The sequence below is a fragment of the Pristis pectinata genome, chromosome 32, assembly GCF_009764475.1.
Source record: "Pristis pectinata isolate sPriPec2 chromosome 32, sPriPec2.1.pri, whole genome shotgun sequence".
Classification (NCBI taxonomy): Eukaryota; Metazoa; Chordata; class Chondrichthyes; order Rhinopristiformes; family Pristidae; genus Pristis; species Pristis pectinata.
In genome coordinates this window covers 18,750,242-18,775,000 of record NC_067436.1, presented here as the reverse complement: position 1 = coordinate 18,775,000, position 24,759 = coordinate 18,750,242, and the positions used below count along the sequence as shown (strand labels likewise).

At 40.4% G+C, this 24,759-nt stretch overlaps 1 protein-coding gene across 4 annotated transcripts; it reads left to right on the top strand.

The window, feature by feature from the left end:
* Positions 1–271: 271 nt before the first annotated feature.
* prc1b (protein regulator of cytokinesis 1b) lies at positions 272–24,759 on the top strand. 4 transcript variants are annotated; one of them, XM_052042666.1, is made up of 14 exons: positions 272–589; positions 3,368–3,500; positions 4,225–4,347; positions 4,460–4,693; positions 6,238–6,408; positions 9,819–9,968; positions 10,423–10,570; positions 10,914–11,050; positions 11,546–11,641; positions 12,586–12,732; positions 13,190–13,300; positions 15,149–15,259; positions 15,899–16,087; positions 22,028–24,759. In XM_052042666.1, the coding sequence occupies exons 3-14, from the start codon at positions 4,237–4,239 to the stop codon at positions 22,103–22,105; spliced, it is 1,683 nt and encodes a 560-aa protein (XP_051898626.1). In that variant the 5' UTR covers positions 272–589; positions 3,368–3,500; positions 4,225–4,236; the 3' UTR covers positions 22,106–24,759. The 4 variants fall into 4 exon arrangements, with proteins under 4 accessions (XP_051898626.1, XP_051898624.1, XP_051898625.1 ...); XM_052042664.1 differs by having other exon boundaries at positions 272–600; positions 15,899–16,003; XM_052042665.1 differs by having other exon boundaries at positions 272–600; positions 15,899–16,010.

The window sequence follows — 24,759 nt, the reverse complement described above, 5'->3', positions numbered from 1 at the left end:
CATTAAAAATTATTTGAATGGTAACAGTAGGGCCCAACGTAGCCCATTTGCAAAATACAAATACGGAACAAATTACGAGTGCATTGATCAGCTAGGGCCTAAATGAATGGTAGAAGAGGTCCAACGGGCTGAATGGCCTTGCTCGGTGAGAAGAAGCGCATGCGCCAACCGTTGCCTCAGATGAGGTCATCGGTTTTTACGTCACGGCGGGTGTAGCCAATAGGAGCGCTGCGTCGGTTGGCCGTTGGAAAATTTGAACTGGGAAAGAAACAACAGTTGGAAGGGCTGCAGAGCGGCGAGCGAGCGGCCGGAGCCGGACACTGCGGGAGCGGCCGGAGCACCCGGGCCGGACACTGAGGGAGCGGCCGGACACAGGGAGAGGAGCCGGACACTGAGGGAGCGGCCGGAGCACCGGGGCCGGACACTGAGGGAGCGGCCGGAGCACCGGGGCCGGAAACTGAGGGAGCGGCCGGACACAGGGAGAGGCCGGAGCACCGGGGCCGGACACTGAGCGAGCGGCCGGACACAGGGAGAGGAGCCGGACACTGAGGGAGCGGCCGGACACCGAATGACGGAGAGCCGGAAGATGGTGAGGAAAAGGTAAGTGGGCCTCCGATCCCGGAGCCGCTCTTCCTGCTCGGATCCCTGCAGCCCCCCTGCACCGTTGCCCCCCACCCCCACCGCGGGGCTTTGTTCGAGCTGCCCCGGGGACGGTACCCGGCCCGGGAAGGAGTCGCCCGCACCCCTCTGCCGGCCGCGGCCGCTCTCCTTCAGTGTTGCTGCAGTGACCGAGAGTGAAGTGGCCACAGGGATGTGTGCGACTCAGGGAGTCCCAAATCCTACCAGCACTGACATATCGGTGTTGAGAAGACAGTGCCTGACAACGGACGAGTATGGCACTGAAGAACAAACTGGGTGTGTTATTCCAAACGGTCATTGGCACCGAGTGTTTAGAATTCCAGGGCAAGGTGTTGACTCGTTTAAACTGTCTTCAGGGTTCTGTGTGACTCCGTGTTGGAAGCAGCATTGCTAATTTTTATCTAGCATGTAACGCAACATAGAGTGTAGTAGTAACTTTATAGATCAACAATTTATTTGTTTTGGCTAAGAGTCTCCTGCACCACTTCTTAAAAAAAAAATTGGGTTTTCCCAGGTTGATTATCAGTATGTTCAACAATGGCTAAATGTCTTTTCTGGAGGGGTGGGGGCGGTGAGGGGAGATAAGTATTCAATACTGGGTCGTCACTATTTAAGAACGTAAGAAATAGGAGCAGGAAAAGGCCATTCAGCAAGGTTTATGGCTAATCTTCTTTGTCACTGGTTTTCCAACCCTGTCTCCATATCTTTCTAAAGTCCAGAGTCTATGAAAGCAGTGATTTGTCCCCAAGTTTACCAAGGAAATAAAATTTAATCAGAGGATTCTGTGAGGATGCTGAAGAGTTTTATATTCTTAGAGTTCACTCAGTTCAGTTCTAAAGAAAGTGGACATACTATTTCCAGAAATGGTTTCCCTTGCTATACTACATTGCTACTAATTCGCCAAAGGCTTTATCCTTGTTGCTGCACCTTCCTCGCCCATCCACCTACCTTCAGCCTGTTTTCAACCACCACCCCATTCTGTCAACATTACATTCCAAGGCCATAGGCTTGGTACATTTCTTGTGCTTATTGCAGGAGTTACAGCATTTATTGCCCATCCTTACCAGCTAACTTTTTTTCTTTCACCCCCACCACAAACTTTACATGCTTGTCGCTATTGTTTATTCTCCTTCCTAGTCGGTCTCAGCCTGAACCAGAGCATTTGTGACCTTGGCATGAACCTTGAGCCTGAGATCTTAAACTCCATAGCCTACACCATATCTTGTCTTGGCAGGTCACAAAGACTGTCATACCACCTCAACAATATTAAGTCCTCCTGGGCTTCCTCTTGCCTCAGTGGTAACTCTGAATTGTGTTGTTCACACCTCCACTGTTGACTAACTGAATGGTTATGTTACCAATTTACCATCTTGTACTTTTAGTGAGCCTTTGAGATTTCTTTTGCCCATTTCTTCTCGTACTAACTTTTAGTTACCCGTCAGCAGTCATTGCTGTCACGCACTGGTGCCCAGTCCTTTAATGCATCCGCCATGAAATTTCCAGCATCTTTGTTTGGATGATGATGTTGCTGGCAGCCCTGACATTATTGCCAGTCTTTATTTGCTCCCAATCCATTTCAGTGAGCTGTTAAGAGGCAACCAAGCTAGTGGGTCTGGAGTTAGACATAGACCAGACATTAGGAGGCACATTTTCCATGAAGGTGTTTTTTTACCCCTCAGTCTGATTGTTTTATGTTTGCTAATTCCTCCCATGATATTGCCCTGCCCCATCTCAGGAACTGTTTGTCGTATAGAAACACAAAATGGTTATGACACAGTAAGAAGCTATTTGTCCCATCTTGTATGTGCTGGCTCTCTACCAGAGCAAATTCCTACTTCCACCTATTGGTCCTAGTTCCATAGTCTTGCAAATTTTTCTGCACCCTCTATTTACCAATTACCCCTTGAAAGCCACAATGAAACCTGCCTCCACCACATCTGAATGCAGTGTATTTCAGTTTCAAACCACATACTGTGTCTGCCCATTCCACCAACCCATTTACATGTACTGTAATCTAACTATACTCATTGCAGTTTACATTAATGCCAATTTTAGTCATCTGCAAGTTTATAAGTTATGGCTGGCACCCCTGTGTCTGGGTCATTAATATAGTCCAAAAGAAAGAAAAACAATAATTTATCATGCCCCCTTACATCTCAACTCAATATCAATGGCACTTTTATGCCATACACTTTATCTCTGCTGATGAGTATGTTATATGACACCTCATCGAAAGCCTTCTGGGTGTAGATGTTCAACATATGAACTGCCTTGCCCTCATCAACTCTTATCAACCTTGAGTTCCTAATTCTGAATTTGCAGGACCAAATTTAAAAGGAGTTACATTTTAATAGCAAACAATGTTTTCTACAATTGTGACTAAATTCCTGACATTTGAGTTTCTTCAACATTGAACTGCTTATATGGATTTCCAGAAGTTTTCTCGTGGTGGTTCTATCCTGAGCTTTGAAGCTGTTTCATTGGTGGTGTACAGTGAAATAGTGGGGATAAGGAGCAAAGTCCTTTTTTTAACTTTAGTCCTATACTTGGAAAAATGATGCATTCTTCACTTCTGTTGTAGGATTTTTGAGTTTATAATCTGATCAGGCCATTTGTGGGATCTGAATTTTCTGATTTGAACTGAAATTGAAAGTTCTTTTTATTTAATCTTTTGTACATTTAATATTTGGCCCACACCACAAATGAAACATTTCAATTCCTTTTACAGTGATGCACTGGCCACAGAGTCAGTCACCTGTCTCAATGCAGCACTTTCCCATCTTCGAAATATCTGGGAAGAGATTGGGATTCCAGAAGATCAAAGACTGCAGAGAACGGAAGTTGTTAAAAAGCACATTAAGGCAAGTAGCATGAATTACTCTTGGGAATAAAGAATCCTAATTTTTTTTTTGCAATTTTCAGTGTATCCTTATCAATAGCAAAATTATGCAATAAAATGCAGTACAAAGGGTGCCATGATCTGGACTGCCTCTTACTGCCTCTTATTTCTTATTTCTTGCATGTTTAGATATGGCACTTCATTCCTTCCAGCGGCATATTGAAACAGTGTAATAGGCCACAGGGATTACACACTGCATATTTTAAGCTTTTTTTTTATTAACAGCAAGTAAAATGTGCAGAACAACAGGTTATATTAAATATTGTCTTGATTATGCTGGTGGCAAGATGAAGATACTTTTGTTATAAATGCATTAAATGTCACTTGGTCTTTCTTGTACAGCTCTCTGATCTAGATGGATCCTGGTCATGATATGGGCAAATTACACTTCCGTAATCTTCTGTTGCGGCCGTGTTCTCTCTCTTTGTGCTGCCTTGTCATTTTTAGTGAGTTAATACAGATTTAATTTTTAATCCCTTTAAAATGAACTGGCCCCTCTTTATGTCAATTGTCATTTTTTTTAAATAGACTCAATGGTAATAGTCCTTGTCCTCGACAGCTCAAAGAGGTATTTGTCCTCGATGTTGATAGTTGTATCTTTGACTGTTTTAGTTTATTTTAGTTATGTATAAACTCATACCAAAATCCTTTCAAGGAAAATCCATTTGTCTCCTATTTCCACACAGGGGCTATTGGATATGATGATTGCAGAGGAAGAAAATCTAAGGCAACGGCTGAAAAAAAGCATTGCAGTGTGCCAGAAAGAGCTCCATGCAGTGTGTCAGGAACTCAGTTTGGCTACATGTCTGGTAAGATTTAAAACTTGCCGCCCTCAACTTTTTGAAGATCTTGTGGGAGGGGGTAATAAGAGATTTCGCATTTCCCCATCTGATTAACAATTTAAACTTGTATTTGTGACAGCCAGAAGAAGATTGCACGATGCTGCAGCTGGAAAAAGATCTGCGGACACGTTTGGAGGTCCTCTTGAAGGAGAAAAAAGAGAGAATGACAAAATTAAAATTACTTAAAGAACAAGATGAGGAGCTTTGTGACATTCTTTGTACAACAGGTTTTTCCATCGATGTTGATGCGGTCCCCAGTATTGAACAGCTAGATGCATTTCGTGAGCACATTGCTTCACTTAATGAAGAAAAGGTAAAAAAAGCAATTTATGATATTAAAGCAGAAGTCCACATCTGTATTGTCTATTAATATTTTAACTGATGTATATTTGGGTGTCTTGTACCAAGCATACCATTGATCTATATTATTTGAACGTCTCCATATTTGAGACAATCAGTTGTCTAACTTTCCGGATTTGCATTTATGCTTTATTTTTGTTTTTTCCCGCAAATAATTTGATAATGGAATAGTTTTAATGTTGAGTGAGGTGTTGCTGTAGTCTGGAAATCTGTTCTCCATACATTAACGATTTGGAAGAGGGAACCAAATGTAGCCTATCTAAGTTTGCTGATGACACTAAATTGAGTGGAAAAGTAAATTGCACAGAGGATGTGGAGAGTTTGCAGTGAAATGTAGATGGGTTAAGTGAACGGGCAAGGGTCTGGCAGATGGAGTACAATTTTGGTAAATATGAGGTCATCTGCTTAGAAAGGAAAAATAGATCAGATTGTTATTTAAATGATGAAAGATTGGAGCATGCTGTTGTGCAGAGGGACTTGAGAGTGCTTGTGCATAAATCGCAAAATGTTGGTTTGCAGGTGCAGCAGGCAAAGAAGGCAAATGGAATATTGGCCTTCATTGCTTGAGTGAATGGATTTAAGAGCAGGGAGCTTATGCTGCAACTGTACAGGGTACTGGTGAGGCCACACCTGGAATACTGCATGCATTTCTGGTCTCCTTACTTGAGAAAAGATGTACTGGCTTTGGAGGCAGTGCAGAGGGGGTTCCAGAGATGAGGGGGTTAGCCTAGGAGGAGAGAGTGAGTCGTCTGGGACTATACTCTCTGGCAATCAGAAGAATGAGAGGGGATCTTATAGAAACATAAAATCATGAAAGGGATAGATAAGATAGAGGCAGGAAATTTGTTTCCACTGGTAGGTGAGACTATAGAACTAGGGGAAATAGCCTCAAGATTTGGGGGAGTAGATTTAGGATGGAGATGAGGAGGAACTACTTTTCCCAGAGAGCAATGAATCTGGAATTCTCTGCCCAGGTAAGCAGAGACTACCTCATTAAATATACTTAAGACTTAGATAGATTTTTGCATAGTAGGGGAATTAAGGGGTTATGGGGAAAAGGCGGGTTGGTGGAGCTGAGTCCACAGCCAGATCAGCCATGATCTTATTGATTAGTGGAACTGGCTTGACGGGCCAAGTGGCCCAATCCTGCTCATGTTCTTACAAAAGACCATTTGATGCTTAACCAGTTTTAATTTTCAGTTGTTCACCAACCAAGTACATTTTATGAAGGATATAAAGCTGTAAGTTAGGCTGAGATTCAGTTCAAAAATTGTCTGATTCAAGGTAGAGCTGACTTAAGAGGCTTAGTTGATCTACCTATGTTCCTGCAATGTGTGCTACTTCTTTCATATGGGGAAGGTGTAAAAATAAGAAGCATTGTACTATTTAATCTATTATATAAATCAGTCTTATTCTGTATAAATTGTGTGATGTACGTGTATTATTTGTTACCCAGAACTGGTGAATTCCCTAATCGGTGTTTTTTTTTAATTTTAGGAACGCAGAAGGGCTGAGTTTGTAGAGACTAAGAAAAAAATCATTTTGTGCATGGATGAACTCGATCAGCTGCCTGACACTAGCTTTGAGAGAGATATCGTGTGTGAGGATGAGGATGCATTCTGTCTGTCTAATGAGAATATTATAGGTCTGAAAACATTACTTCAACAGGTGTGTAAATAAATGCAAGCAAACTCTTGTATTGCTGCTCTCATGCTGTTGGAGCATCTCAAAATTCTTCACTATTGTTTTATTTCCTTTGAATTGTAGTTTTAGAAAAATATGACAGCAATGTTCCACCAAGAGGGATACATTCAGTTCTGCTTTTGGACATATTATTAATATTTATAGGAGAAGTGATAACTTTGAGTTCTGCTGCTGGATCTCTTATGACCACCTAACCATGTAGATGCAGTGGAAATAATGAAACTACTTTTCAACTTGGCCCAATTTTGCAAACGATAACAATTTTACCTGAGTCAACGAAGCCCACTAATGAAGTGAAATAACCTCTTTTTGGTATCCAGTTAATGATGGAAAGTTTTCTTTTGCTTCATCATTTCCACAAAATTGTTGCAACCCCTTTATTGCCTGCCTGACCAGTTTTCCTGGTGCGCTTATGCAATGTATCTATTTAAATTGAAATTTGGAGAGATTTGTAACTTTCCAAATGCTTTAGAAATAGAAGTTATTTTAGATTTGTTTTTGTAAAATACTAGTGTGGTTAAAAGTTGGGATCAGTAGCAATTTTCTCAAATTGAAATGTTGTCGTGCTCATTCAAGTTGCCTATGTTTATCTTTTAAAACTGTAAATTTGATTATCTGATTGAAGCCTTTTTTATTAGCATATTAAGCAGGAATTTTTAATTATATCTAAATCATATTGTATCTAAATCTGCATTTTAAAATAAATCTTATAGTATGTTTTCATGGATTGCAAACCAGCAGTCTCAATGACTGCAAAGTATTTCAGGTGATGAACTGTATTGAATTAATTGGTGAAACTAATTCTCTTCCCTTCCCATTTGACATAATATCTTTCAATTCTGTCTATTTTAAGCTTGTCTTCAGAATTAAGTACTATAGTTTTAAGGATGCTTAATATTTAAAGGCTAAAAACCATGTGCATGTGTCTCAGCCAGTGCATGGGCTCTGTTTCATGTTTTGCTTCAGGATCTGGGTTCGAATCAACTTTCAACTAGCAATGTGTAATGTACGATAGAACTCTGATAATCTGAACTTCAGTGCTGTTCTGGCATGTTGTCTGGACTATTGGATGTTATTTTTCTTAATACCACAATACATTATAATTTTCTTTTGAATGTTATACAGTCTTATCATTAATTTTCCAGTGAACCAAGTAACAGGGACCTTGATGAGTGGAAATGGAACTTGGAAAATGTGATCTGGTGAGCCAGATGCCAGATCATCTGGATTTCCAAAGAGTCGTATAGCAGATTATCAGACTTTACTCTGTCTCTTGGCTAGCCTTCATCTTCCTTGCAATTTGCAAATCAAAAAAGTGTTCCACAAGAAAATAGGAAGAGGAGTCCACCAGGCCCCTCAAGTCTGCCCCACCACTCACTATGATCTTGGCTGATCTACCCCAGGCCTCAACTCCTTCTTTGTGCCAGATCTCCATAGTGCTTGGTGCCCTGATCTTTCAAAAATCTATGTCCCTCTACTTGAAATACTTCAAATAATCTAGGCTCCACAATTCTCTCTGGGGCAGATAATTCCAGAGATTCACCACCCTCTGTGGGAAGAAATTTCTACATACCTGAGGTTTAAATGACCACCACCTTGAAGCTGTCTACTCATTTGAGATTCTGTCACTAGTGAAAATGCCTAACCTGTCATTACCCTCTTATTGTGTTTCAATAAAGTCACAAATCATTCTTATAAACTCCAAAGAATGCAGTGCCAACCTGTTTAGCATTTCAATGTGATAACTCTGGTTGCATTCCAGAGCTCAAAAATCTCAGTCAAAATAACTCAAATACTTAAAAATTGCCACAAGTATATTAAATAGCAAAATATCATTTTATCAACAAATCTTAATGAAAGATGAAAACCATAGGGTACTTAACTAAGGTTCTGAGGGGTCTTGACAGTAGACATCCTCTTCCAATGATGATATCATGTTGTTTCTCCCCCCCAACTTCATCAAAATAAGGGCTTCATTTAAGACAGAAATGAGGCAAAAATTTTTTAAGGGTCATGAATTTTCAGATCTCTTTCTGAAAGGCTGATCAAAGCAGAATCTTTTAAGACAGATCTTTGGTAAGGAAGGATGAGATAGATTACTGCAAGTCAGTGGCATTATGGTTGTGATAAGCCATGATTTTTGTTGAATGGTAGTGCAGATGAGAGGTCAAGTGGTCTACTCTTGTGGTCTTGCATGTGGAGGTGGCAACGGGGCAGGTGAGAGGCAGAGTTGTCACTGGTGTCTGGCTGATGGTGATGCTATTGAAATATGCACTTGTGATGTAGATGTCAAAGGATGTTCTTGTGATTATTCCTGGATGGTTGATGAACAAAGCTTAAGAGGTGTTGAACAATGTGTGGAGAGCTTTCCTCTCCATCTGGTGAAGATCCTTACTGCAATGAGACCACAACGTATGCTACATTTATTAGACTTGGTGAAGTTTTCCATTGCTGCCTGCTTCTGAAATGACATGCCTCATTATATGCTGGAGATGGTGAGCCTTGAACGTAGAGGTACTGTACCCTGATCCATGGGTTTTACTGGTGAAGTGATGTTAGGGAGCAAAAGAACTTGGAAGTTGTCAGCCATGTCTTTGCTGTTAACCAGATATCCATGGGCAATGGCAACTATGAGCAAGGCTTTGTTGTCCAGGTTATTCATTGTACAATACTGTTTGATGTTGTTTGGGGGGGGGGGGGGAGGGAGAGAGAAAGCAACATGATAAAGTAATTGAAGAAGCAACACCAATCTCCAGGTTTCGTTTTTCTTCAGTCACCACACCACAGGAAAATTAGCCTTTGACTATCCCTTCAGGATCCTTGGCTTCTCTGAATGGTAGATCAAGAGGGGCTTAGACTTACAGTCACCCTTAGCACTGCCTCCAAAAAGAAGGGTTGGGTGATTTTTGGGTGCCTTGAGGCCTGGAGCATCTTTTATAAGGAAGTCCCATCTCATCCGAGCTAAACATTTGTTTAGGAGAGAAGCCAGCTTCCTTGATGATTTGTTGCCTTGGCAAATTTTCTACCATGAGAGTATCTGCAATAGCTGCATTTCCTGCAAGTAAATATTATGTGGGTTTGCATGCTGCTTGAAATGTTTTAACCCACCTGGCCTTTACTGTATTGACATTTACAAGTTTCAGCATAACCTTGTGATCTTTCAGGTGTTGCCATAGCAATCCTGATTTTTTTCCCTGGATCATCCAACTCTTGGCCACATGATATTGATCTTTTAACCTCTCGCTAACCTTTTTCTCAGTGTGTATTTGTGTTACGGTGAAAGAAAACTTTATAAATGAATGGCTATATTTTGTGAGCTGGTCTGGTTGGTAGAAAAATGCCAGTAACTAATTATGAAGCATATTTCTCTTTAGCTGGAGATGAAGAGAGCTCAGAATGAAGCAAAGTGCTCGGAGCTGAGAAGTCAAATAATTAACTTGTGGGACTGGTTGAAGATTTCTGATGAAGAACGTGATTCTTTTGCTGTACACATGGTTGGATCCAGGGCTAAAACGATGCAAACAGTGAGTATTTTTACGTGTACATCTATTCCATTTTCTGATAAAGAAATGTTGAGGCAAATAGTGCTTGTCATTGTTTATAACTGGTGTAATTTTTTTCAGGTTGGAAGCAGATGGGTGCTTAAATATTAAAAGTTGCTGCCCCACCACACCTGCCTCCCAACCACTCACCTGAGCCATTAAATATTCTAAAGTTTCTATGTATGCTAAACACGGCACTGATATTTAATTATCTTAATGCTGTTAGTTAAATATTTTCAACCAGCTGCTGTAGCATTGATACTGGATGTTGCCAACGTGGAGTCTTAATTCTTAATCATTGGATTTCTGGGCCAGATTTTTTTTGGAAAAATCTTGCATTGAATTGTTTTTCACACCAATCCACACTTTGTAGTGGATGGAATTATGATGCAATTCTTGGAAAGCCACTGAAGAAATATTGAACGTTGTGTTTCAGTTGCAGACAGAGTTAGAGCGTCTTGAAGTCCTGAAATTACAAAACATGAAAAATGTGATTGAAGCTGTCCGACAAGAGCTGGCATCATACTGGGAGAAATGTTTCTTCAGCTCTGAACAGCGGCAAGCATTTGCTCCATATTACAAAGGTTCAACTAATTTTAAACATTTTACTGCTAAAGAAATTGTCTAATATGCTGTGACCACACTCTCAATTATAGACTTTGGGTGGTCAGTGTCAGACAGTTTTAATGGGGAATACAAATGGAGGATCGGATTCCATTTTAGGAACTTATCTGTCTGTTATGCAAATTTATGCTGCTAATTGTTAGTATGCCAAAGTGTTATTCCAAATGACAATTGTTTTGATTGTCTTTGATGCTACTTTTCTGAATTATAGTTCTAATCAATGAAGAAAGTTTGATTTAGACTGGTGCGATTTTTAGTTTGTTGCATTACTTGTTAAAATGACCTTTTGCTTCTCTCAAAAAGAGGATTACACAGAGGATTTGTTGCAGCTTCACAACTTGGAGCTGAATCGATTGAAGCAGTACTACCAAGCACATCACCAGCTATTTGAGGGTGTCTGGAAGTGGGAAGAAAATTGGCAGCTTTACCTGGGTTTTGAGGTAACCAGCAAGAACTTCCTTTAAAGGACACATGGTTTATTATGGTTCAATAGATTGTGCTATTCTGCTCCTGTTGGAGCTCTTGAAAGCTACAACCCCTGCTTGCTCCTTGCAATCGGGATTGCAATATACAATCAGTTCCCAGGTTATATAAGGGTTTGTAAGCCAATTTTTACAAGTCAGAAATGTCTGCTTTCTATAGCTAAGTGTATCACTCTAATATACTTTATATAATTTCATTTCAGTAAATAATCAAGCTAACACTACCCATAATTAAACTAACAATATGTATTGTATCCAGTTATTAATGAATACCTCAAAATACTTTTTTATTATTATTACTGTCATGAAAAATTCTTTAAAAAATTAATAGATTCTTTAAAAAAAAAATGAGTCAGGTGTACCATAACCTGGGGAGCCCTTGTATAATTAACTAGGTATAATTAACAATTTCATTAAAGCAAACAGTAACATTTAAAAATCTTCTGCTTACAGAAGAAAGCATCGGACCCAAACCGGTTCACCAACCGAGGAGGCAATCTTTTAAAGGAGGAGAAGCAGAGAACCAAGCTGTACAAAATGTTGCCTAAAGTATGTAACTATATACTTTTACCTTGAACAAATTGCAATCTACAATTCAAGTGTGAACTTAATAATAGTGAAAGTAGGCAATGTGATATCAGCAGAATCTTCTGTATACATAATGTGCAAAACGAGGAGTGGCTGAAGTGATGTGCTGAGTTAATTCAGAGTGTAAAATTGAGATATCTTAGCCATTCTGCTGTGGTGAAAGCATCTGTCATATGATAGGATAGCAGATAGTACTCAGTATTTTGACATGCTATTTTCTCAATGACTGTGGTAAATTTTGTAAATGAGTAAACCAGTGAAGCTTTTTACTGAGCATCTCAAGCCTGTTCTCTCATTTAATTAGATAATTGATTTGTACCTTGTGTTTGTCTTTTGATCTATGTATTTTTGATGCCATTAACAATTAAAGATGACTTCCTGGCTTGAAATTTTCTATTGAACCTGCATTTTTCCGGGGGAGGAGTTGCACATTTTTACTTATTGAATGGAAAATGCTTCCTTGTTTCATTTTGCTTTTCTGATTTTTGTCCTCTTGTTCAGAAATTTAAACCTGTTCCATTAAAACTTCAAATCCTTTAATTGGTTCACCCTCAACCATCTAAACTTGAGGAAATATATTCCAAGTTTGAGCAACCATACCTGGAGTGTAGTCCTCCAGATGTTTTGTACAACTGAAGCATAACTTCCTCACTTTGTACTCCAGTTCTCTGTATATGAGCCAAATTTCTGCTCATTTTTTCATACCTGTGCTGGAGCTTTAAGGTGCTTGTGCCTGATAATTAATTTTCAATTTGTATAGTATCTTGCTTTTAATAAAATATTTAATTTTGTCCATATTGGATTGCTTAACACTTAGAGTTGGAAATGAAGACAATTGGCAGTCTCTTGAGGGACAGTGCATTCAATGTTTCTGCATAGTACTAATAAATTGCTATGTATTTTAGCTGGAAGAAGAGTTGAAAATGCAGATTGAGGCCTGGGAACAGGAGCATTGTTCACGGTTTTTGGTTAATGGACAAAATTTTATGGATTATGTATCAGAGCAATGGGAGCAACATAAATTGGAGAAAGAGCGTGAGAAACAAGAGCGGGTAAGGCCATGCTTTGTCCATTGTTATTGTAATATTAACGTTTTGTGTGATCAAGGCAGATTTATCTTCTTAAATCCCTATCATTGTTGTTTCTGAGTCAATTATTGGGAGAGGGATTGGATCATGAAGTGTTCTCTCTCTTCAAAAACTAATGACTGAGATTGCAAGTTTGAAAAGTTAATTGTAGCAGGGTGTACAGTACCCTGAGTTATTGTTCTACCACATTTGCACATTTAATTGCCTCTCCAGTATTGCCTTGCATCAGGTTATTGATTGTAGTCCTTTTATTCCATGAGGTCTAAAGGCTTTTTATCACTTGTGAAACACTGGGTTCTAAAAATGAAGGTACCTGTGCCCACTAGGAAGCTCTGGTATGCCATAAGCCAAATATGATTGACGTACAAAACCCTCAACATGTGCCTGATTAGTGATTGATAGGATCTTGTTTGTAATGCAGCAACTGAAAAAGAGTAGACTGATTGAAGAGGAAATGCTGTACGGCAGTGCCCCAAAAACTCCAAGCAAGCGAAGGGTTAATACACTCACTACACCAGGGAAATCACGGAAGGTAAGGGCTCTGAATATGTGCACAAATAGTAATAAGTACACATCATTTTCAGTTTTGGGAATTGTCCCTTTAGTCTACGGTGTTAATACAGTGACTACAGTTTGATGCCTACCCTATCAATGATAGATTAACATAGAACACTACACAGTACAGGCCCTTCAGCCCATGATGTGCTGACGTTTTATCCTGCTCTAAGACCTAACTAACCCGTCCCTCCCACTTAGCCCTCCATTTCTCTATCATTCATGTGACTATCTAAGGATCTCTTAAATGTTCCTAATGTATCTGCCCCCACAACCTCTGCCGGCAGTGCGTTCCACGCACCCACCACTCTCTGTGTGTGTAAAAAAAAAAAACTTACCCCTGACATCCCCCTAATATCTTCATCCAATCACCATAAAATTATACCCCCTCGTGATAGCCATTGTCACCCCAGGGAAAAAGTATCTGGCAATCCACTCGATCTATGCCTCTTATCATCTTGTACACCTCCATCAAGTCCCCTCTCATCCTCCTTCTCTCCAAAGAGAAAATCCCTAGCTTGCTCAACCTATCCTCATAGGTCATGTTCTCTAATCCAGGCAACATCCTGGTAAATCTCCCCTGCACCCTCTAAAGCTTCTACATCCTTCCTATAATGAGGTGACCAGAACTGTACACAATACTCCAAGTGTGGTCTGACTAGAATTCTGTAGAGCTGCAACATCACCTCGTGGCTCTTGAACTCAATCCCCTGACTAATGAAGGCCAACACACCATACGCTGCCTTAATAACCCAATCGACCTGCGCGGCAACCTTGAGGGATCTATGGACATGGACCCCAAGATCACTCTGTTCCTCCACACTGCTAAGAGTCCTGCCATTAACCTTATATTTTGCCTTTTTTGATCTCCAGAAGTGTATCACTCAACACTTTTCTGGGTTGAACTCCATCTGCCACTTCTCAGCCCAGGTCTGCATTCTATCAATATCCTGTTATAATCTACAGCAACCTTCTACACCATCCACACCACCAACCTTTGTATCATCAGCAAACTTACTAAGCCACCCTTCCACATCTTCATCCAAGTCATTTTATAAAAATCACAAAGAGCAGGGGTCCCAGATCAGATCCCTGCGGGACACCGCTGGTCACCGACCTCCAGGCAAAATGCGCTCCATCTACCACCACCCTCAGTCTTCTATGAGCGAGCCAATTCTGAATCCACACAGCCAAGTTTCCCTGGATCCCATGCCTCCTGGCTTTCTGAATGAGCCTTCCATGAGGAACCTTATCAAATGCCTTACTAAAATCCATGTACACCACATCCACTGTTCTACCTTCATCAATGTGCTTTGTCACATCCTTAAAGAATTCAGTCAGGCTCGTGAGGCACAATCTGCCCCTCACAAAGCCATGCTGACTGTCCCTAATCAGCCTATGCTGCTCCAAATGCCCATAAATCCTGCCTCTAAAAATCTTCTCCAGTAATTTGCCCACCACTGAAGTAAGACTCACTGGTCTGTAATTCCCAGGGGTATCCCTATTCCCTTTTTTAAACAAAGGAATAACATTTGCTAAGTAAAAGGTGTGTGTATACAAACCTCTTGGCAATACTGTTTGATATTTCATGATATCCATTATCATTATTAATGATTATATGTGCTATAGTCTGTATTGTGCTTATTGAAAGTTACTATGCATTTATTATAATATTGCACAGCATTGATCAGAAGAGCACTATTTGCTGTTAATAATTCTGTTGCTTCTCTTGAACTTTGGTTCTGTTAGTTACACTAAAATCTACATGTGCTTTTGACTTTATAGCTCCTGTGTTAATATGTCCTCTTTCCTGCTTTTGTTGTAGCTAAATGGTACATCGATTGCTAGTGCCACACCCAACAGTACCTTTCGCTCCGCTATTGGCAGTAGCGTCTGTTTCTCACCAATCTCCCGACCCCCACTGTCTGGACGCAAGGTCAGTCACCAGCCTGCATGCTTTTTATTCTGCCAAATATGTTAGGTGTGTGAGAACCAATTGTAAGAACCAATATCTTCTATTTTAACTATAATCTATGAATTTTTAAATAGACTTGCATCAATTACATAAGTAGTTAGCAGCTGTTTCTCTACCCTGGGTTAAGATGCACTGGTTTTTGCATTTCTGTTTGACAAAGGAACAAAAATGTCTTCTCCCTCTAGCTTTGTATAAAGGTGGAGCTGTGTAGGAGAGATTTTGGAGCCTTTTTCAAGATTAATAACATGCAAGCTGCTCTTTAATGTGGTGCAAATTCTTTTCAGATTCTATTATAGGCCTTTGTGCAGCATTGCAATGTTCTAAAGATGATTAACACTGACCTTTTGTATACTGAACTATCCCTATGAAAAGGTACTAGTTATTCCTTTCAATGCTTCACCCTATTATGTCAACTCAAAAATAATTTTCCCAATGCAGCCCAAGTTTAGAGCATAGTATTATTCTTCTAGTTTGGTTAAGCACAGCAAAAAAATGTCAAAATGTTATAACTTGTGCTTTTCTACTAACAACACTAAGAATCATGACAGTTCTATGCTGTCATTGTTATTGGTCTAATTCTCTTTCCTGTACCTTTCTTAGCCAGGACAATCTGTGCGCACACCAGGATATTCAGCTACAAAGCTCCCACGCCATGGTCTCAATGAAAAGAACAAAGAGAATATTTCTCATCTAAGTGCAACAGCAGTGAGTGGTGCGTCCATCGGCATCTCCACTCCACAACATAATCTCAGCATAAATTCAGTTGCCACCACTTATTCTGAGTTTGCGGTAATTTCAATTTTTGCAGTCATCTACCAATCACTGTGGCAGCACACAGTTGGTGCTGGAGATTGTGGGGAGGTTGAAGGAAAGGAAAACAAAAGTTGCATGCAAAATTTTAATCAACATGTAGGGATGTGAGAATGTAAATTACTGAGTTAGTAAAACAGTTTTTACCATTTCAGAGCCCTGTGATTGGGGGGGGGTTGGGGGGTGGGTGGCGGGGGAATAAAAGATTACTCTTCACAATGAAGAGCAGCCAGTATTGATTAATTCAGAGCCAGTAATTCAGCTTGCTTCCAATACTACTTTTTTCATTTCTTTATCGGATAACAATATGTTTAGAGGCTTAGGTGTGAAGAAGTGGAGGCTAAGGTGAGGTTCTGTTAAGTTCTCTTTCTTTATTATTGCACAGCTAGAGCAGTGGGAATGACGCCCAGGGCAGTGATCTGCTCCTCTTGCATGATGTGGGAAATCAGGGATTTCTCCCTGATGTCTACATCTGCACAAAGTGCATCCGGCTGCAGCAGCTTACAGATCATGTTAGGGAACTGGAGCTGTATGACCTTTGGATCATTTGGGAGACTGAAGGATTGATGGACACGAGTTACAGGGAAGCAGTCACACCTAAGTTGTAGGAGGCAGGTAGCTGGGTGACAGTCAGGAGAGAGAAAGGGAATAGGCAGTTAATGTAGGGTACCCCTGTGGCCGTTCCCCCCAATAACAAGTATATCATTTTAGATACTGTTTGGAGGGGGGAGGTGGGGTACCTGCTGGGGAAAGCCACAGTGGTCAGGTCTCAGGCAGAAGAGAAGTTTGGATCAGAAGAGAAAGGGTGGGGGGGGGAGAGAAGAGGCAAGCCATAGTGATAAGGGATTCATTGGTTAGGGGAGCAGACAGGAGGTTCTGTGGACGAGAATGAGACTCTCGGATGATATGTTTCCTCCCAGGTACCATGGTCAGAGATGTCCTGCAAAGTGAATTCAGGGATTTAAGTGCTAAATTAAAGACGGGACTGCTAGGGTGGTGATCTCAGGAGTGCCATATGCTAGTGAGGCAAGAAATAGGAACACGTCACTAAGCAGATGGTGCAGGAGGGAGGGCTTCAGAGTTTTAGATCATTGGGCTCTGTTCCAGGGCAGGTGGGGTCTGTACAAACAGGACGGTTTGCACCTGAACTGGAGGGGGACCAATATCCTTGCAGGAAGGTTTGCTAGTGCTGCTCGGTTGGGGGGGGTGGTTAAACTAGAGTTGCAAGGGGATGGGAAGAAAGTAGATGTTAAAACTACAAGCAAAGATGGAAACTGAAAGGTTGAGCGTAGTGGGACTAATGTTCTGAATTGCATCTATTTCAATGCAAGGAGTATTGTAGGTAAGTTAGATGAACTTAGAGTGTGGATCCGTACGTGAAGTTATGATGTAGTAGCCATTAGTGAGACTTGGTTGCAGGAGGGGCAGGACTGTCAGCTCAATGTTCCAGGGTTCTGTTGTTTTAGACATGATAGAGGGGAAGTTATTAAAGGGGAAGGAGTGGCATTACTTATCAGGGAAAATATCGTGGCAGTGCTCAGAGAGGACAAACTAGAGGACTAAACTACTGAGTCAATTTGGGTGGAATTGATGAATAAAAAAGGGGCAACCATGTTAATGGGACTATATTATAGACGTTCAAATAGGCAGTGGGACTTAGAGGAGCAAATTTGTAGAGAGAGCAGACGGTTGCAGGAAATATAAGGTTGTGATAGTAGGTTATTTTAACTTTCCACGTATTGACTGAGACTCCCATACTGTAAAAGGACTGGATGGGATCAAGTTTGTCAAATGTGTTCAGGAAAGTTTCCTTTATCAATATGTAGAGGTCCCAGTCAGAGAGAATACAATACTGGATCTCCTCTTAAGGAATGAGACAGGGCAGGTGACAGAAGTGAGTGTCGGGGAACACTTTGCATCTGGTGATCATCATTCCATTAGTTTCAAGATGATTATGGAAGAGGATAGGACTGGTCCTAGGGTTAAGGTTCTAAACTGGAGGAAGGCCAGTTTTGATGGCATCAGAAGGGATCTGGCAGGCATGGATTGGAATAGGTTGCTTTCTGGCAAAGGGATGCTTGGTAAGTGGGAAGCGTTCAAGATTGAAATATTGAGAGTACAGAATCTGTATGTTCCTATTAGGGTGTAAAGCAAGGCTAACAGGTTCAGAGAACCTTGGTTATTGAGGGATATTGAGGCCCTGTTCAAGAAAAAGGGGGTGCATATCAGGTATAGGTAGTTAGGATCAAATGAGGTGCTTGAGGAGTGTAAGAAATGCAAGAGAACACTTGAAAGAGAAATCCAGAGGGCTAACAGAGGACATGAGGTTGCTCTGGCAAACAAGGTGAAAGAGAATCCCAAGGGTTTCTATAGCTATATTAAGAGCAAAAAGATAGCAAGGGACAAAATTGGTCCTTTTGAAGATCAGCGTGGTCATCTATGCGTGGAGCTGAAAGAGATGGGGGAGATGTTAAAAGGATTTTTTTTGCATCTGTGTTTACTCAAGAGACAGACACAGTGTATAGAACTGAGGAAAAAGAAGTGAGGTCATGAACCGTATCCGGATTATGGAAGAGGAGGTGTTTGCTGTCTTGAAGTGAATTGGGGTGAATAAATCCCCAAGGCCTGACGAGGTGTCCCCTCGGACCTTGTGGGTGGCTAGTGCAGAAATTACAGGGCCCCTGGCAGAGATATTTAAAATGTCCTTAGCCACGGGTGAGGTCCCGGATGACTGGAGGATACCTAATGTTGTTCCGGTGTTTAAAAAAGGCTCTAAGAATAAGCTGGGAAATTATAGACTGGTGAGCCTGACGTCAGTCGTAGGTAAATTATTGGAAGGTATTCTGAGGGACAGGATGTACTGTACAAGTATTTGGATAGATGGAACCTGATTAGGGATAGTCAACATGGCTTTCTGCGTGGCAGGTCATGTCTAACCAATCTGAGTTTTTCGAGAAGGTTACCAGGAAGGTTGATGAAGGGAAGGCGGTGGACGTTGTCTACGAGGAATTTGGCAAGACCTTTGACAGAGTCCTGCATGGAAGGCTGCATCAGAAGGTTAAGTTGCTTGGCATTCAGGATGAAGTAGTCAATTAGATTCAACGTTGGCGTAGTGGGAGAAGCCAGAGAGTGGTAGTAGAGGGTCATCTCTCTGACTGGAGGCCTGTGACTAGTGCTGTGCCGCAGGGATCGGTGATGGGTTCGTTGTTGTTTATCATCTATATTAATGATTTTGATGAAATTCAGTAAACTGGATCAGCAAATTTGCAGATGGCACCTAGATTGGCAGCACAGTGGACAGTGATGAAGGCTATCAAAGCTTGCAAAGTGATCTGGACCAGCTGGGAAAATGGGCTGAAAAATGGCAGATGGAATTTAATGCAGACAAGTGTGAGGTGATGCACTTTGGGAGGACAAACCAGGGTAGGACTTACACAGTGAATGGTAGGGCACTGAGGTGTGCATTAGAACAAAGGGATCTGGGAATATAGATCCATAATTCCTTGAAAGTGGAATCGCAGGTAGATAGGGTTGTAAAGAGAGCTTTTGGCACTTTGGCCTTCATAAATCAGGGCACTGAGTACAGGAGTTGTATAAGACGTTGGTGAGGCCAAATTTAGAGTATTGTGTGCAGTTCTGGTCACCTACCTACAGGAAAGATATCAATAAGTTTGAAAGAGTGCAGAGAAAACTTATACAGATGTTGCCAGGACTTGAGTTACAGGGATAGGCTGAATAGGTTAGGACTTTATTCCCTGGAGCGCAGGAGAATCAGGGGAGATTTTATAGAAGTATACAAAATTACGAGGGGTATAGATCGGGTGAATGCACACGGGCTTTTTCCGCTCAAGTTGGGTGAGACTAGAACTAGAGGTCATAGGTTTAGGGTGAAAGGTGAAATATTTAAGGGGAATCTGAGGGGGAGCTACTTCACTCAGAGGGTGGTGCGAGTGTGGAATGAGCTGCTAGCGGAAGTGGTGGATGCGGGTTCAATTGTAACGTTTAAGAGAAGTTTGGGTAGGTACGTGAATGAGAGAGGTATGGAGGGATATGGTCCGGGTGCAGGAAGTTGGGACTAGGCAGAAAACCAGGCTGGCGTGGACTAGATGGGCTGAAGGGCCTGTTTCTGTGCTGTAGTGCTCTGACTCTAACAATTTACACAGCTCTAGCTTCTGGTCCCCTCTGATCTCTCTGAGGCTTTGATATTTGCATTGACAGCATGTTCTTGGAGTATAAAATGAACTAGAAGATCTCTTTAGCACAGGTTTCAATGACCAGGGATCGTGATGAATGACTTATCAAAATTTGCTCAAAGCTGTGTGTTCTGTGTGGAAAAAGGTTGTTGAAAGCAACTTGGTCAACTTGCATGGCTTTGATTTCATTTAGTTTTTGTTGGCCTTCACATTGACAAATTAAGTTATTATATAGGGAATTATTGCAGCTATGCACAAACAGACTAATGGCTTCACTCTCTACTTTGCTGCATGCTTAACCTCTCTGGTTTTCTCATTCTGTGCACTGAGTATGTTCAAGTTGGCAAGAGTTTTTTTCAGTTTTCCTATTCATGTTAATTAAATCCACTCTTTGACAAACTTGATAGGTCAGAGTTGTAACTTTCTATACCAGCGATTGGTAGATGGTGCTGCTTTATTGGTCGGTGTGAATTTTATGCTTAATATTTGGGTAAAAGATGCACTTACAAAAATCCACAGTTTCATTTTCAGCTCTTCTGTGAATCCTGTAAAGCAAATGGTTTGAAATCAGACTGGGAAATAAGGGACTCATTAAAGTATAACTATAACAGTTCATGTAATTGGAATGTTTCAGCAAAGAATGTGAAGCCTGTATATGAAGGTTGATTTGTGATATTAGGAAATTCCAAATTTCCATTTCCTTTTGGAAAATTTATTTCAGTCTTAAATGGTCTTGCTCTGATTTTAAGACATCTTGATCTGGATTCCCTGGCCACAGAAATAGTATTTCTCTTCTGCCCTATCAAACTCACATTTAAAAACGTGTCAATAAGATCATCAGACCTCTCAACATTCTAATGGTAAGTTTTAATGACTTACCTTAGTAGATTAACCTTAATAGCATTGTAGTGAAGCTGCCCTGTAACTCTTCCAGATGTAGGTGTTGCAAGATGAGCTATGATTGTCTAACTTGTGCCCTTTTCTTTCCCCTCAAATCAGCAGTGTTTCAGTGGATAGGATGGGTGGGGGGCAGTTTTCTGGAAATATGTATTTGAAATTCCAATAGTTCTTCAGTTTGTATTCTTGGTTAAACAAATGGAGTGTGCAAGATTGGATTTGCAAGTTACAATTAAGTATATCCCTCACTGAGTGTGAAAGTTTATATTACTAAATGTCTCTCCTGCTGAGAGGTAAGGCTTCCATCTCTTAGGATGAAGGAAAATCCAAAAAATTCTTTTACACTTGTTATTGATATTCCATTGAGATCTATGATATTTCCTCCATTTTGTTGTTTTTTTGCAATCTCTCATGTTCAGCAATTTGGATGGTAAATTGAAATAACGAATTTTTTTAAATATTTGAATCAGACAAAACACTTTTGTGTTGTTATTGTATATTGGCATACATGCTCAGTGCAGAGCTTGAAGACCACTTGTACATTCTGACCTGTGCTGCAAACTAAACTGTTCCTAACAAGGTGTACTACAGTATGCCCTTGGTTCATGCCATTTTACTTTTCTGGTGAAGGTGTTGGTATCATGCACCTCAAATTCTCATTTCTACTTCTTATTATTTTGAAGTCCTCTAATGCATGATATGCATCCTTGTCAAAACTCTCAGGATCTGGGGCATGGTTTTGGCTGATTCATCTGAAAAGCTATTTGTTTAATGCTTGGAATAGTTTAACAGGTATTCTGTCAGCCTTATTTTTGTTTCCCTTTTTCAGCGAGAACTTTCAAAAGTTTCCAAGTCTGATTGTCGGTCACGAGTTCTCAACTCTACAACCACCAACATCCACACCTGAACGAGCCAGGAACTACCAATGGGGAGCTGGACTGCTCAAAAGCAAGCTGGAGAGGGCCCCAACTTTATGTGCACAAAATGAACATGTTACAGTAGAACTGGCATGTTTTGATCTATATTACTGTAAACTGTAAATTACAGGATATGTGAAAAATACCACAGATGAACAGAGGGAATGGAAAATTTTACCTTGTCTATGCCATCTGCAGATATCTTGGGGCATTGAACATAGCTTCAAAGCCTATTCAGGGAGGAAGTGTTGCTTTTAAAGATTTTTATATGCAAGGAAATTCAAAAAGTATCTTGCAGAATAGCCTCGCCCAATGAAAATGAAATAATGTTTATATCATTCTTTCTGAGCTATTGTTTGGTGAGGGGAGGAAAGAGTGCTATAAATTAGGTTTCTCCGGAGCTCAGCTAGAGTAGCTTGTTGAACTTCAAAATTCTCTTGGCAAGTATTTTACATGGTAGTGTTTGGTTGACAACTCGTGTTTTGATATTAGAATTTTTGATCCTCTTGATCTAGTCTATTTGAGACTTCAATGAGCTCAAGGGTAGGCTATCCAATTCCTAGGTTTGTGCTAAAAGGAGGTCCCAAAACTCTGGTACAAAATGAAATTTGCTAATTTGGGTCTGTGTGGACAAACTAAATCATATTTTGGCAATATCCATATGGCATATGTGTCTGTAAAATTAGCTTCAGTTTTCTCTTATAGTAGCATTAGCAAGAGGTGAAAGCATGCAGTTGGTATGCCAACTAGAGAGCAAATTAAATGTAATTATCCTTATTTTGCATTGGATTGGGAGACATGGGAAATCTTTACATTAGTTCAAATAAGGCCATGTATGTATGTTATGATGTCATAACCAACCCATGGTTCATTGTGGTTCCATTTTTCATATGATCTTGTGGGTTTAATAATACTTTAATCATACCCGTTTTTAAATATTTTTATTTCTGCACATTTAAATTGTGTTTGATTCTTTAAGCTAATCATGAATTTTGCACCTTTTATGCATTTTCCTTTATTTATTCTTGTAACAGCTGTCTCTTTTTGTTAAAGTTAAGCAAATGACATAACATAGTTATGTGCAGTGAGAGAAGCCTTTAAACACTAACCATTATTTTGTAATATGCTATAGAGACTTTAATTGCTACCTGATAGAGTAATCTTTATGCTTGGTCTGGCACAATGTTTGTCCAATGTCTCGCTCAATCTGTTCCTGACTGAAGGTACGCTTTTATTCCATCTTGGAATCAAGAATTATCAATCCTAGAGCAGGCTTTAAGCTTGAATTAGTTTGAAAAAGGAAAGTTGTTTTTGTTTTCTTTGTTTGAGCCAATCTGCCATTTTAAAATGGGGTAGGGGAAGAGAAGGGTTGTGAGGGATGAAGATTTTTTTGAAAAATCTTGTTCCTTTTTGAACTGTGGTGTCCCATCAGACTGGGTCTAATGAATTTCTAGACCTAGCCAAGGAATTGTCTGTTTCCTAATCTGACAGTCAGGTAACATGGGGAAGCACCACACACTTTTTTTCTGTCAATGGAGACGCTTGAGCGTGTGTGAGAAAAGCTGGTTCTTGCTTATGTTGGTCTAACTGGCAGAGATATGGCTAAGATTTTTTTTAAAAATCAAGTTTGTTCTTAAATTAACCAGAATTATCTTAAGGTATGAAATTTGTCACAGTTGGTGTGTGTTCTGATATAAACTCTTGACTTGAGTAGTTCCAAATTGAAAGTCCATTTCAGAACGGTTGGTTGCAAGGGTACTAGGCTGTCAAAGTATCTTCTATAGATGAGAAATTCACACAGATTCACCAGCAAAGTTTAAAGACATCTGCCTTGGTTGTTTGCCTGCTCCTGGTAAATTATCTGGATTTACCAGTCAACTCCATTATGACACAACTGTGAAGAGACTGGCTTCTTAAAAATATTTTTGTATGGTGGCATACTTATATATAAAAAAAATTGCTTTCCTTCCCAATTGAAATTGCTGTTATGGGGAAAGGTGCAGGGCCAAGGCAATTTTAAGCATTTTTGTTTCAATATTTAAATCTAGAAATAACTTTTTGGGCAGAGCATCTAGGTCAAATTAGGTTTTATATTTGTGGTCCGGTATCTCTGTGCATCTACAAACCGCCTGTCTCCTTTATAATCTGCAGACTATGGGACTTCACAAATGTTCAAATTTTCCTGCCAGCAGTTAGGGGGTTAACATGTTGAGCATTATCTCTTCTAGTAAAAAAAATGTAAATTCTATAGACATCTGATTGGTTATGGTCTGGTACCAGGCTCAAACACCCCAGTCTGTACTGAGTTTCAGTCAGTGGTATTAGGAATTGCCTTTTTCTTCAATGCTCTGAGCTAAGAGAGTAGGTAGGGTGAAATCACATAGGAATCCTGTGGCGAATCAGTAAAGTCTAAAGTGTACTTGTTCAGCATAGGCCACATTTAACTGAGATGCACCTTGCTGAACTGTACTTAGGACCGGCCCTGAGGAAAGGCAGTCTGAGGTACTGGGGGGGTGTGGGGCTATGAGGCGCACCGTAGCTTAAAGGCTGTAATTGATAACATTGGACACTGAAATATGTTAGTCTTCCGACCACTGTTTGAAGCTTGTCTTTAAATTGTACAGTGTTATGCAATAAATAGTCA